The 16,257-nt window shown below is 33.1% G+C and overlaps 1 protein-coding gene across 2 annotated transcripts in view; it reads left to right on the plus strand.

Annotated features, from left to right (window-relative positions):
- Positions 1-16,257, plus strand: part of KANSL1L (KAT8 regulatory NSL complex subunit 1 like) — a 133,421-nt gene that overhangs the window by 51,226 nt on the left and 65,938 nt on the right. For both annotated transcript variants that reach the window (XM_047868965.1, XM_047868964.1), the window contains exon 5: positions 2,330-2,451. In XM_047868965.1, the coding sequence (XP_047724921.1) occupies positions 2,330-2,451 (122 nt within the window). The remainder of the gene's footprint in view (positions 1-2,329; positions 2,452-16,257) is intronic.

Below are 16,257 nucleotides of genomic sequence, written 5' to 3' on the forward strand. Positions count from 1 at the left end.
TGGTCCCATTGCTGACAGGAGTGCCAGAGGCTCTGGAAGAGAAGGGAACCGGGAGTTGTGAGAACACTGGTAATGGCTTTAGGTATAGGAAGAGTAGAGCAAAAGGATACAGAAAGGGACACCAGCAATCTCTTGTAGAGGTCATTAGTAAATTGCCTATAAACAGGTCATTTGCTCTTGACACATATGCTAATAATGTTTTCGTAGTCAATTAAAAAATTGTTTACAAATGCTGCTGAAGAGGGATGAGAATTAAGTGGCAGGCCTGGCAACCCTGATACTACACACATTTTTCTTAAGATAATCTGTTGGTATATAACTGTTTGTTGACTATAGTGGACCTTGAATATAGATCCGGTATTGATGACTTACCTGAATTAATTTTATTAGAGAAATGTTCGCTTCCCAAACAAAATTTATTTATGTATCTCAAAACAATGAAAGAGTTGGCAATTAAAATACTAAAGGCACTATTAAGTTGTACACTGCTTTGAGTTTTAAAAAGCAACTTACTGGTCTATAATATTAATGTATACTTGCATTATTAGATAATGTATTTTATTCATAAATTAAAAGGTAACTTTATTTTAGAACTTTAGGTAATTTAAATTTCAAACTGGTGTATTTACATTAAAAACCTTGTTATCCAATAGCTAGTGTTTTAACTTTGAGTTGATTAGTTTTTATCTTAAGAGTTTAAATTATGCCTCTCCTAATTTTACTTTTTTCTCATTTTTATTATGAATTTCTTATCCCAAACATGGACTCAGATATTTGTGATTTTTATTGGGCTGGATTGAGTTGGTTGTTATAATGTTCTTTTGAGCCAATTATTCACACGTACCTAACCGGTTACCTCCAGGGGCTTAGAAGATTTTTAATGATATTTTTGGCAGTGTTTTGGACTGAAAAATATGGGATACTTTATATATTTCTTTGTATGACTAAACTAATGAATGCTTACCAAGTGAATAAAGACTGTATTTGTACTGATTTTGAAAATGAGCTTTAATTGAAAAATGAGTGATAATTTTTAAAATGAAGTCATTTGGTATGTATTACTTTTTAAGAAAATAAATGGTAAAAAATTTTCAGGGTCCTTTTCAAAGGTTTTTTGAAGAATTCAAATATTAGATTCAGTTCTATTATATTCTTTAGTCTCATTATTTCTAATAGTATGTTATTAGTTTCATACAAATGAAAAATTTAAAATAATTATTTTATGTGCCCCTCTATTTTATAATGGAATATCTTTCAGTTAATAAAAATGGTGACACAGGTCTACATATTTAAAACAATAAAATCATACATTAGTAAGTGAGAAAACCAGGTTTTAGAAAATTGATGTGACACGATTAAATTAGAACTGTGTGTGTGTGTGTGTGTGTGTGTGTGTATGCGTGTTGTATTTACTCACATATACTCAGAAAACTTAGTCTAGAGGGATGGATATATACCAAGATATTAGCAGTGTTTTTACTCTGTGAAATATGAATGCAAGAGACTTTCTTTTCCCTTTTTAAGCCCCTCTATACTTTCCCTTTTTTCTACAATAAACACAGATTACATATGTAATGAAAATAGTTGTCATTCTTCTGTAGAAACGTACTGTTTCCACTGACGTGGCCTATGTTTATTGTAATTGTTGTAGGTTATTGTTTTAGGATAATTTAATATTTATTACATATTACAAATATATTATGTATATTTAAATTTGGAGTAAGGGTCAATGAAAATTTGGAGTACCTAAAAAAACCCTGATATTTTTGAATTAGGAAAAATATTGAGAAACAGTGTGGCATTGGATTCAAGCCTGAATTTCTTACCAACTTTATAATCCTTGCTCAAGCTTCAATGTCCTCAGCTGTAGTTGATTTTAATAGTAATATCAGTAGTTCTAATACTAATTACTTTGCAGGTTAATTGTAAAGATTAGAAATAATCTGTTTAGTGCTTTGTATAGTGCCTGGCACATAGTAGGCACTTCATAAATTATAGCTATGACTTTGTTATTATTAACTTGGCTGCCTCAAAGGAAATATTTTGTGATGCTATTAGCTAAATTCAAATGTTTTAAGAGGATAGGATGAGTAGATAAATGACCTGTAACAAAAATGGATATGGTAAAGGACTACTTTAAAATGTGAACATACTTATAATAAATGGAAAAATTAGTGACATAAATCATCTTTGGAGATTAAAATATTTACTAAAATACAAGCATTTACTTGTTTCATGAAAAGTCAAGCATTTAGTAGGTGCTAAAGGTGTGAGACTTAACTCACATGTCTTGCTTAGCAGTAGTAAAAGGTTACTTGTTTTCTTGCAGAGTGCACAGTTGACGGAAATCATCAACAGTCTGATTGCCCCTCTCAACTTGTCCCCAACTTCATCACCCCTATCCTCCAAATCCTGTAGCCATAAATGTCTAGCGAATGGCATTTCCAGGAGGTAGGTATCAGTGAGATAGTTTGGTTTCTAAATTTGACTTTGGTGATTTTATTTTATTTTATTTTTGATCTTTTAAGTAGTATAGCTGCTTTTTTCTTCTTAAGCACTATTAGAGTACAATCAATAGAACATGGATACATTTTTAGATAGCATCAAACTTACATAATTAAGATTACTGTAAACCTTAGAACGAGGGAGAAAGTTTCCCAGGATGTTTAATGTTTCTGAAAAAGAAAAACTGCGATACCCTTTGTTAAAGAAGTACTGCTTTATTTAACACACGTTCCATTTTGTACATTTTCTATTCTGTAGCTCTATATGGCCTTTTCAATGCATTTTAAGAAAAAAGACGCTAGATATATTTTGGACACAGAAGATGGATAGATTTCACCCGCAAATTCAGTTTAAGTTTCACTTAATCTGTATCTCAGCTTTTATAAGGAAAAAAATTTTTTCTGAATGTAGTTAATATAAAAATTCCTGTAATCATTAGCAATTTATTACGTTTATCAGCAGATACACAATTACATATATATGGGATCATAATTCTTTTTTGGGAACAGCTTTTGTTCTCTTTTATTTTCCTTATTTTTCTCTTTTAAAGATTCAATTAGAATTAAAGATGCTAATAGAATATTATTTTGTGTGAACATCTAATTTTTTTCAAATAAAATTGTAATGTGGGCTCCTTTAACTACCATAGAGGACTGAGTATAATTTAGTATTGGGAAATATTTATATTAATAATTATATGATTTATTGTTAAATTTTGTTTAATATGGCATGAAAGAAACATTTGTACCATGGTAAAAATGATGCAGAGTAGCTATCACATTCTTAATGAGATTAGTGGATATAAGCTGAGTCTTAAATATAGTGTTATTTGGGTTTTATTTCTAATTTGTTATTTTGAAAATCTAAGTTTTGATACTTTCACTATTTCATTTGTGCTGAGTCTTTTATTCATTGTTGTGTTACAGAAAAAGTTCTTCTGTTGGTTTCACTTTATTTTTGTTGATTTTATATATTCATTCTTTATATCACTGGTGATTCACTTTGAAAGCAGATTCTCACATATTGTGTAGGACAACTCTGATATCTTCATTTATGAAAACATATGCTAATTAAGGAAGTCATAATTACACAAACAAAAAGAAAGTCATAATTACAAGTTGAGCCATTAAATACCATTAAATTGGTGTGCAAACATTGTGATTTGTGGCCATGCCCATTTTAGGTAACACTTGTTTACCTAACCAGGTATTACACTATTACATAAATATGCATGTGTGTACATATTTTCATTTTAATGTACTTGCCTATATTTTTCATTATTCATTCATACAGCATATTGCATAACTATTTGCTGTATGTCATATAGTCAAAGTTCTAGGTTACAAAGATGAAGAAGACAGTCTCCACTTTTAGCTAACTTGCAGTCTCATAGGTGAAACATAATAATTTAAAATATGTAATAATAAAGGAATTGTGTGAAGTTGTTTGAATATTTGATTTTAATAGCTGTCATAGTTGAAAAGATAGCTCATAAAGATAACATGGTTCCAAATGAAAGAGGTATAACATGGGCTTTATTTACTAAATCATGATACTTTTTCAATTCTGTCTACTAATAGTTCAGAGGTTCTTGTTGACATCTGCTAGTAATTGCCATCTTTCCTGATCTCAGGTATTTATTCCTACAAATTAATTGGAAAGTTTGTTTTTGAAAGTTTAGGAAGGGGCCTGGGGGGAAAACTAAAAAAAAGGAAAAAAAAAAAGTTTATAACAGGTTCAAAATCTACTTAAATTCTTTGTTTGCTAGATTTAAGACCAGATTAAAGTTTGCTCTCCAACTTTTTGAAGTATGCTGATATGTAAGTGTTTTCATTAGTTTTATTAATTTTACTAATTCATTTATTTTTGGCAATAATCAGCATTTTTTCAAAATGCTTTCTATATAACATGAGTTCCTTTCAAAAAGCATTCTCACATTTGTTGTCAAAATACATTTCTTGTGAAGAAAAGATTTTATAACATTTGCTAGAAAATGTAATATAGCCACCTTTCATTTAAAGAGAAGGTAGGCAAATTTAGGATATTAGAGATTTTGTTTAAAATGTATAATTTATGTTTAAGTTTATTAGCTGTTTTTAAGTGCTTTGTTACCACATAACCAGCAAACTGCTGTGTGAAACAAAAGATTTGGGGGATACTTCTGGTTTCATTAAATTTTTTGTAAAAATTCTGTTTGTGATAAATATATACCATAATATACAAGTCCATTTAACCAGGAACACAGAAACTGGAACATATTGCAGATAACAGAGTAATAACTCTGAAGGAAAAGTAGAAAGTTTTGAGGGTTTGTGATTGTTGTCTCACATGCCAAAGGGAGGTACTAAAAAATGTCTCTTGGCTTTGTCAGTTACAAATTGAGACCTTAGCACAAGCAGTGTAGTGGCATGATGGAGAGAGACAAGCGTGAGCTAGTAAGAGAATTGGAGATGAAGTACAATGGAGTCAAGGTTACATTTTCAAAATTGCTTGCTGTAAAGGCCAAAATAAAATGGATGTACAAGGCCAAGAAAGGAATTTTGTTTTTAAAATGGAAGAAATGTAAGTATCTTTATTAAAATGGAGGAAAAGAGCTAGAGATGGTAACTATAGGAATACATATCATAAAGTTATGGAGGGGCCTTTAAACAGGTGGAAATACATGTGTTCCTAGAGAGTGGCATGACAGAGATTAAAACAGATGAAGTCACAGTTGTTTATATAAAGTGACTAGCCAAGAGTGGCAAAGGGAGCTATAGGAGTTAGGTAAAGGTTTGGATAGACACTGACCAAACATTTCTCTTCTCTTCATTTCCCTTTCTGCCCCTCCTCCTTTTTTTGTAGCATGAACAGCCTACCCCTGGAGAATGATGTTTTGTGGTTTCTAAGTTGTTTTCTTTTTTTTTGTTAACCCTTTAGCTATATTGCAAAAAATACTTAACTGATATTTGTACAACTAGTAAGAATTTAAAAGCAGTCTGTAATTGAACTTTTTATAAAATAAGCAAATGCATAATCGTGAAATTCTATAAATTTAACAGATTATTTTAGTACTCACATTTGAGAATATTACCATAGATTTAGAAAATTAATTGGACACACAATTTTATATTACAGTAATATATGAAAAAACTTTGGTTTAAAGATATCTGTATTGAAGGAAGGTGAAATTTATCTATTTATGAGCCTTTTGATCCTGGAAGTAAATAAATGCCGAATGAGGCCTAAATTTAGTTCTTACATCTTTGTCATTTTTCAGCATTGTTGTTATTTTTTTCTTCACATGTAAAATGTGAAAAAAAAAATCTTTAAAACTCAAAGGTTTTCACGAATAAGGACTTAATTAGTTTAATGTTATTCAAACTTGACACTTAACTAGAAAGTACTTTCTGAAGATGTCCCTTTTAAGCATATAAATACTATTCATTTTATGTATTTCAGTAAATGCGAAGGTAAGAAAATTATTTGAATAAGAACTTTTAAAATCCTGATAAAACAGGGGCACCTGGGTGCCTCAGTCAGTTAAGCATCCAACTTCAGCTCAGGTTGTGATCTCGAGGTCTGTGAGTTCGAGCCCTGTGTTGGGCTCTATGCTGACAGCTCAGACAGAGCCTGGATCCTGCTTGGGATTCTGTGTCTCCCTCTCTCTCTGCCCCTCCCCAGCTCGCACTCTGTCTCGGTCTCTGTCTCTCTCTCTCTCTCTGTCTCAAAAATAAACATTAAAAATAATTAAAAAATAAAATCCTAATAAAATGTACACAACATAGAATTTACCATTGCAACCATTTTTATGTTTAATGGCAGTTAGGTACATTCATTGTTGTGCAACAATCACCATCATCCATCTCCAGAACTTTTTTTTCATCTTTCTGAACTGAAACTCCATACCCATTAAAGAGTAACATCCCATTCTTCCTTCTTTCCATTCCTTGGCAACCACCACTCTGCTTTGTGTCTCTGTGAATTTGACTACTTTGGATATCTCACGTAGTCCTACAGTATTTGTCCTTTTGTGACTGGGTGATTTCATTTAGCATAAGGTCATCAAGATTCATCCATATTGTGACATGTGTCAACATTCCCTTTTTAAGATTGAATAATATTCTATTTTATGTATAGAATACTTTTTTTTAGTCCATTGATATCTGGGTGAACATATGGGTTGCTTGCACCTTTTGGCTATTGGGACTAATGCTGCTATGAACATGAGTATAGAAATATGTGTTTGAGTCCTTGCCTTTTTTTTTTTTTTCGTTTTCATTTGAGGCCTTTTTAATTTTTTGGACATATATCCAGAGGTGGAATTGTTGGATTGAATAAGAATATTTTATTAGGTATTTTGAAAATGAAAAATTAGTGAATGTTAATGATATTTCTAAGCCAAAAGCTAAGAAAAAGTGAGAAACCAGAAAAGTAAGCAAAGCTCAGCATCTACTATTGTCTGAGGACAAATTCTGACAAAATTGAGTTTTGATAGCTTTGTGGAGGGATAAAGAGAAATCAAAGCCAAATCAAAAATCAAGTGAAGTTTTTTTTTTTTTAAATTTTTTTTTTTTTTCAACGTTTATTTATTTTTGGGACAGAGAGAGACAGAGCATGAACGGGGGAGGGGCAGAGAGAGAGGGAGACACAGAATCGGAAACAGGCTCCAGGCTCTGAGCCATCAGCCCAGAGCCTGACGCGGGGCTCGAACTCCCGGACCGCGAGATCGTGACCTGGCTGAAGTCGGACGCTTAACCGACTGCGCCACCCAGGCGCCCCTCAAGTGAAGTTTTAATAGCTTGTGGGGTGAGAGGAAGATAAATCAAAACCTTGCCTCTGATAGGGAGATGAAATGAAATCTTCCTCCATGGTTTACAGCCTCAGAGTAAATGTAACTCAGGAAGAAAACTGTTTCCCCTTCCCCACATAGGGCACCATGGGGGAGAGTTGCCCTGGTCCCGAGCAGAACAGAAACAAAACGAAACTTATCTGTCTTTGAGATAGCCTGACCATGGTGGGGACTTGCACATTGATTTTTAGTTCAAATTTGTATTAATGAGTGATCCAAGGAATCCCTAGTTTAAAATGGTTTTGGAATGGGTCATACTACAAGGTAGATGGCAGAGGTAATTGTAGGTTCACTTCTTCACTGGAAGAAAACACCTTCCTTCTTAGCCCTAGAAAATCCTTAGGAATAATTTTTCAAGGCAGTGATCAGCACACAGTTAAATATAATCAAATATGTAAGGACATCAGTAGGAGTAAGAATAAGGAAAATGACAGCAAAAACAGATTACAAAGTTCTCAGATACCAGAATTATTAAACCCTGATAATTTTTAGAAAATAGTGCTGCTTCTGATTTTAGAAATAAAAGATAGGCTTGAAAATATCTGCAGGGAAGAAACTATAAAAGTTATGTAGCACATTTGAAAGAGGTCCAAATAAAACTTCTGAAAAATACTGAAATTAAAGAACTAAGTAAGTTTGGGGAACCTGGGTGGCTCAGTCGGGTAAAAATCCAACTTCAGCTCAGCTCTTGATCTCACGGCTCGTGGGTTTGAGCCCCACATTGGGCTCTGTGTTGACAGCTCAGAACCTGGAACCCAGAACCTGGAATCCCAGAGAATTCTATGTCACCTCTCTCTCTCTGCCCCTCCCCTGCTCCCTCTCTGTCTCTCTCTGTCTCTCTCTGTGTCTCTCTGTGTGTGTCTCTCTCTCAAAGATAAATATTTAAAAAATTAAAAAAAATAAGTTTGGCAACATTGACACAATTGAAGAGAGAACATATAACAGAAGATAGATTAGAAGAAAAATTCCAGATTGTAGGAAAAGAGACAAAACTGTGGGAAATAACAAAGAGTCATTTAAACAAGTGAAACATATTGAGTAAGTCTTAAATGGAGACCTGAAGATGAGATAGAGAATGGAGCAGAAGCAATATTTGAAGAGGTTTTGGTTGAAAAATTACCTGATCTGATGAATGACACCAAATTCAGGAAGCCAAACACAGATTCTTGAGCAGGACAAATAAAAAAAAAAAAAAATCTGTCCATAGAAACAGAGGAAATGGGGAAAAAACAAAGACAAATGGAACATTTGAAAGGAATAATGGAGGGGGGAAGGAGGAAGATAACACCTTAACTGAAGCCACAGTTGGACTAACAGCTGACTTCTCAAGAATAAGAGCCACAGTGCAGTGGAAGGGGATCTTCAGTGAGTTGAAAGAAAATTGCCAGCCTAGAAATTCTATACCCAGAGAAAACATCTTGAAAGCCTGAGTGTGAAACACAAATGTTCTCAGACAAATGAAAACTGAAGAGTATGTCACTAGTAAATTCTAATTATAATGATAACCATGGTGTGCGTCAGGCAGTGGAAAGTGATGATACTAGAGGAGTAATTGGAGATGCAAGAGACAATGAAGAACAAATGAAATGGTAAATAATTATATGGGTATATTTAAACAAACAGTAGTAAAACATGTCTAGTGGGGCCGAAAAGAAAAAAAAAAAAATCTGTGGCAACAATAGCATGTAGGTCAGGAGGAAGAAAATGGTTTGAAGTTGTTCTCAAGTCCTTGAATTATTCAGGGCACTGGTAAAAGTACTGATTTTGATTTAACTTTTTATCTTTCTATGCTAAATATGAAGAGGAAGTCCACGTGGTGGGGAGGAGGCTTCCTAGGTGCCAGTAATGTTCCATTTCTTGGCCTGAGTGACGATTATGGGACAGGAGTAGGAGGAGTAGAGAGGAGTAGGTGAGGCATTGCTTCATATTAATAAGTTAAACATAAGATAAACATTTTATGTTTTTATCTATAGGTAACATATTTCACAATCAAAAAGTTCAGAAAAATAGGATACAAATTATACACTTTAAAAATGATAAATAGAAAACACAGTGGCCATAATAGGTTTAAAAAAACAATTAAAATTTTTTTTAATGTTTATTATTTTTGAGATAGAGAGAGAGAATACGAGTGGGGAAGGAGCAGAGAGAGACGGGGACACAGAATCCGAAGCAGGCTCCAGGCTCTGAGCTGTCAACACACAGCCCGATGCAGGGCTCAAACCTATGAACCATGAGATCATGACCTGAGCTGAAGTCGGACATTTACCCTGAGAATGATCCAGTTAATTGATTTTATAACCTTTGCCCTTTATCTGTCAAATCTGTCTTAATCTAGGATATTCATTCTTTTTAAATGAAAGCATTCATACATACTTATGGAAAGCAGATGAAGAATGCCTAAAAAACATAAAAAGGACATGTAGCTGTAGTGTATTTTTAATTGTCCCTCTGATCGAAAAGTTCTTTTATAGGCACTTGTGAATTTTGAGGTGCATACTCAACTGAAATGTGTAAGTTAATTCAAATATCAGACCTAATAATAGCAGTATAATAATAGGAAGTTGCAGAATGTAGATACAGGCAAAAGGTACACTTAAAAATGATAGGAAATTTAGTGATTTACTGTGATAAATAATATATGTTTACTTTGTAGTTCTTAAAAGTTATAATGGTGCCTAAATATTTACATTCTTTCTGCTCCAAAAATTTGATAAAATCTTAACAACATTTGGCCCTTATTCAGTTCCCACTCCTACCCAATTTTTACAATCATATTATCTTAAAAGGTACATGTTAGTCTATTAAAATGTAGTATACCACAAAACAGATCATTGAGAATTAAAGGTATGTCTTGCAGTAAACGTTAAATATTGAAAGATAGTACATGATTGTATGAGAAGTAAATAAGATAGTACATACAGAAATCTTATAACAATGCCTGGCATGTAAGAAATAGCCAAATAATGTTAACCATTGATATTCTTATGTAAGAACATATTATATATGTTAAAACTGTATATTAAAATTAGGTAGTCTGTTATGTCTTTTATATCCTGGCATTATACTAGTTATTGATTTAAAACTATCCTTACTTTTTTAAAAGAGTACTTCAAAGTGGTCTTGGTTATGATAAGGATTTTAAGGCGTATGTAGGGCCACCTGTTACTGAACACTCATCATATAGATACTGGAAATCAGAGATATCATCTGTTTCTCCATCATGTCTCTTGGGGAGATATAAGTTGCTGTCCTACCTTTGGTCTGCCTGGTGGGTATGGTACCCTGTAATTGAACCAAGTGTGTAAAAATTCAGGGTAAACATAGTGTTGGGTTTTATTCTCAAATTATATAAAACATACCTTCTCAAAAGATCGTATTGGGACATTTAATCTCTCCCTGCCCCCCTAAAAAAGTTTTAACTTGTATTCATTTTTAACCAGTTAATAGTGCTTTTTATAATTTAGTTCTTTTGGGGTAACCTGTGGTTATGAGAGTATAGAGTATACATTTTTATATATTCTTTTTGTTTTAGACATTTTGTGACCTTGAGCAAGTCAGTTAATCTCTTTATAGCTCATTTCTTTAAATTTACTGGGACACAACTATTTATAAAGTAGTTTCTAGTACTAATATTTTTCAATTAAGCGTTTATTTTTGAGGAACTCTTTTTTGAAACAAATGAACAATAAAAATGTAAAGATTTCAACACAGCCTAAAATGTGTCTTTTTGTCACATGACTTTGTGATTTGCTTTGGATGTAGTCATTTTATTTAGCTTATATCAAGAGACATAGTGAATAGAGACAAATTATTCAACATAACTTAAAATCATAATCTAGAAGTTAATATGAAAGAGGTACTCGGGACAGTGGGAGAAATGAGGATTCTACTCAAACGCTAGAAACTTTCAAATAAGCCAAGAATTGTTGAAGTAAAATTTATTGCATATTGCCTTTCTTGGATGACACTGTGGTGAATTCAGTTTTTCTTTGATAACTCAGGCTCATGACTATGACCACATTCTCAGGGACTATGGAGATTAATAGTTGTATATCTGTAAAAGAATTCACTTAGTAGTTCACAAAATATCTACTGTGTGACCTCAGTGTGCTAGGCATTGGATTGGGCACTGGGGATACGTGTTGAATAAAAATACATGTGGCTTCTGTCCTCACAATATAGGCTCTAGTTGAAGAAAAATGCCATCAACCAAATACTCAAATAAATGCATAATTTTAAACTCTGATCAGTTACTATGAGAAAATTCATTATTAAGCATACACCTTTGGAATCAGACAAATCTGACTCAATCCCAACTCTGCCATTTGGTAGCATTGTGATCTTGGGCAACTTTCTAAGTCACAATTCAAAAGAAAAAAGTCTGCTTCCTGGATTGTTGTGAGGATCAAATGAAATAACAAGTGTGACATTGTTTTGCTTTATTTTTGTTTTGTGTTTTTTTTTTTACTTGTTTATTGTCTATCTTTTTGGATGAGAAAATATGAGCTCCATAAAAGCAGGAGTTTTTTTAGTCTGAGTTATTAACTGCTATTTTCCTAGCATCTAGATCAGTGAGTCACATAATGGCAGAATAGATGTTCATTGAATGAATGAAATATCTTTCAAGATTTCTTGCAGGTAATCAGCATTCCATAAAAAATTTTTTTGTACTGCGGCACCTGGGTGGCTCTGTTTGTTAAGCATCTGACTTTGGCTCAGGTCGTGATCTCTTGGTCTATGAGTTCAAGCCCCGCATTGGGTTCTGTACTGACAGCTCAGAGCCTGGAGCCTGCTTTGGATTCTGTGTCTCCCTCTCTCTGCCCCTCCCCTGCTCGCTCGCTCTCTCTCTCTCTCTCTCTCTCTCTCTCTCTCTCTGTCAAAAAAAAAAAATTGTACTTATTTGTCTTTTCTCCCCCATTGTCAGATTGATGCTTTAGTTATTGCTCTCATGGTTATCTCCTGCAGTTCTGTTTCCTCTCATCTAACTTAACTCTGGACCAGAAAAGTAGATAACCAAAGTGGTAGAACGATTTATACTATAAGAGACATTTCTTAGTAAGAAAGAATGCCTCTCCTAACAGTAACAGGAGTGAACTTCTGTGAGGTTTTTTTGTTATTTAAAAAGCTTTTGTGATTTCATCCATATTCTAGCTACTTGGGGTTGCCAAGTAAGTAATCTCATAAGTGAAGATTATTATTATTACTTCACTTATTTCTTCTAATAAGGCATACTTATTCTAGCTTTATATCACATTATATCATAATTTTTGTTTATAATTAGGTTAGAAGAAATTCAAGTTTTGAATTTTTAAATGTTGGCCACTATTCTGTTTATTAATTTTTAGTGGATCACATAGAACTAGCTCAATGTTTGATATAATTTTTAAAAGACATTTCAGGTCATTTTTACAATATCCTACTGAACTGTTCTCTCACAATATCTAAAGTAAATTCACTTGGTTAATTATTTTCCAGGCTACCTGTTTGCCCACTTGTTATTCATTGATTGCCAATCCCCACCTCTTATTTAATGGCAGTATCTCCCAGAAGTTAGAATTGTTTTTTTTTAGCTTTACTCATCTTGGCAACAGGGTCTAAGATGAGTCACCAGGAACTGAGAAAACTGAAAAGATTGAGTCTTCAAACAAATGAAGCATTACATTTTATCATCATCAGAGATAGTTACTAGTTTTTAGATCTCCTACTCGAAAATGAAGATAAAATGTAAATGGATCCTTGTTTACCCCATGGGGTATTATTATCTCTGAGAAAGTGAATTTCTATTTGAAGTAATGTCTAGATTTTTATTATTGTTGCTTCTTTTTGCCTTAATGAGACCCAGAACATGATATGAAATTAAATTCCAATGAATCATTGCCATGCTATTTATTTCCACTAATGGTAATTATCTCATGAAATGCAACCATTCCTTCTAATTGGGTATTATAATTGAAAAACTGCAGTAAAACTGGCAAACTAATTACATAGAAAGTAATTCTTTTATACTTATAGTATCTTCAATAGTTACTTTTCACCAGAAAACCCTCTTAGCTGCATATTCTAGGCTGATATTTTCAACATAATTTTGGATTCATATGAGCAACACATTATCATATTAGCTGAATGTGTGACATCAATAAGGAAATAAAATTTCCCAGCTGTGATTTTTAAGTAATGCCAGTAGGAATTAGTTTCTTTTGTAAAAACATTTCTTTCCCCTTCTTACCTGTAATTCTAAAACCTGATTTTATAGAGAATGTGTGGCATCAATAAGGAAATAAAATTTCCCAGCTGTGTTTTTTAAGTAATGACAGTAGGAGTTAATTTTCTTTTGTAAAAATTCTTCTTTTTACCTCCAAGTCTAAAACTTAATGTTATAGGGAATGTTTAAATAGTGTTATAACTAGTGGATGGAATATCATGTATTTAAAAAATCATATGGTAACATGTTTAGTTTGGAATGTTACGTGGAAGAATCAGGATACCAAAACCATTGTATAGGAACATTTCATAGAAAAAAAGACTTGAAGGTTATAATTTTAATGAAAGCTGTATTTGTGTTTAGATGATGGGATTTTGAAATTCTTTTTCAGCTTTTTTCTATTTCCAAATTTTCCTTTAAAATGAAAAATAGTAATTAGTAAAACAGAAAGTCTCCATTTCAAACTTTAAAACAAATTACATGTCAGAAAAACAGCTAAGAGATTATATTGAAGAATCTGAACCGTATCTCCCAAACTATATATTAGCTAGAGATGTTTGACAAACTTTAGGTCTCAATTCTCACAAAAATATAACCACCACATTGGTTTCATAGTCTCTTTGCTTAATGCTTTAAAAAGCACCACTTGAGAGGTGCCTGGGTGCTTTAGTTGGTTAAGCATCCGACTCTTTCAGCTCGCTGCCACTGTAGAGCCTGCTTGGGATTCTCTCTCTCCTGCTCTCTCTCTGCCCCTCCCCTGCTCACACCCTCATGCTCTCTCTCTCTCTGCCCCTCGCCTACTCTCTCTCAATAAATAAGTCAGAAAAACCCTTAAAACCAAAGTACTATTTGAGGGGCACCTGCCTGGCTCAGTCAGTAGGATATGGGATTCTTGATCTCAGGTTGTGAGTTTGAGCTCCATATTTAGACATAGAGATTACTAAAAAAAAAAAAAAAAAAAAAAAAAAGTACCACTTGAAGTTGAGTCAGAGATAAAAATAGCAGATAGCACTATAATTGTCTCTTTTACTCTCTACCTTTTATTATGGACAAGTTTGACATATAGAAAGCTTAGTAAAATGAAATCACATATTCCCCAGGTTTAAGAATTCCCAAGATTTTGGGGTACCTGGCTGGCTCAGTCAGTAGAGCATATGATTCTTGATCTTGGACATGTGAGTTCAAGCCCCACATCAGGGATAGAGTTTACTTAAAAAAATTCCCAAGATTTTCCTGATTCATTTCAGCTATTTCCCTTCCTGACATATTGTTTTCTGTGAATTTTTAAAAATCAAATTGTATTGATTGTTATTTTAACTTATAAATACTAATGTGTATTTATTTCTTTAACCAACTCTTCTTTTTAACATACCCACCATGGTATTATCATCTGCTTATTATTTTTATATTATTAGCCATAATGTGCTGCTATCATGAATTTCTATTCATATTTAGATTTCCTTCAAAATTATCTTTTTATGGTTAATAAAATATGGTTTATGAATCAGGATTGAAACAAAATCCATATTACATTTGGTAATTATCTCCTAAGTCTCTTACTCTCAAGTAGTCATTTAAAAGTCTATTAGAATTCTCTAATACAAGGGCACCTGTCTGGCTCAGTTGGGAGAGCATGCAGCTCTTGATCTCGTGGTTATAAGTTCAAGCTCCACATTGGATATAGAGATTACTTAAAAACAAAATCTTAAAGTGTGGGTGCCTGGGTGGCTCAGTCACTTAAGCGTCCGAGTTTGGCTCAGGTCATGATGTCACAGCTCGTGGGTTTGAGTCTTGTGTTGGGCTCTGTGCTGACAGCTTAGAGCCTTAAGCCTGCTTCAGATTCTGTCTCCTCTATCTGCCTCTCCCCTGCTCGCACTGTCTCTCTTTCTCTCTCTCTGTCTCAAAAATAAATCCACATTAAAAAAAGATTTTTTTTAATCTTTAAAAAAAGTCCGTAATACAAAAAAAATGATTTCCAGATGATATTTTTGTTTAGAAAAACAGTACAAGCTCATTTTAGGAAAATTGGAAAATTCACAAAATATTGAAAAAGTGGAAATCATATTGCTCAGAGTGTATTTCTTTTCTGTCATTTTATACATTATTTTCATAGTTGAGCTCTATTAGAAGCACTTTTAGATGTTATTTTAACATTATATCTGAAGCTTTTTCTACTTAAAATATTTCCTTTCCATTTTAATGTCTGCATTAAGATATACTTTATTTCTTGAGAATAGGTATATATCTAATTAGAATGCTATTTTACATTGTACTTCAAAACATTTTCTTATTGCTAGCGTTGAAGAGACTTGTATTTTTGAGTAAGGGGTACAGTTCTTCTAATTAATACCTAGAGTAGGGGAAATAACCTGGCAAAAGGACAGTTTTCTCTGTACCAGATTAATGCCTGTTATCTTGATCTTGATTCATTGGTCACTTGAGAGAGGTGTTTTACTTTTGCTGCTTGGAAGACAAGTAATGCCCCTAGTGAACCATTTTAGTAAGTTTATGTAAGCCCTATTTTATGTAATTTATTTTAAATTGGTTAATGCCATCCTGAATGTCATTGAGTTGAGTATATGATGCATTCATTTCTCCAAATACTATCAAGGGAAAACAAGATAGTAAATTCAACTATCAGCAGGATGTTGCTACGGTTAATACTACCACCAAGATAACACCCAAAATCTAACAGGTGTCCCTATATCTTTAGATT

Source organism: Prionailurus viverrinus, chromosome C1 (genome assembly GCF_022837055.1).
Source record: "Prionailurus viverrinus isolate Anna chromosome C1, UM_Priviv_1.0, whole genome shotgun sequence".
Taxonomy (NCBI): Eukaryota; Metazoa; Chordata; class Mammalia; order Carnivora; family Felidae; genus Prionailurus; species Prionailurus viverrinus.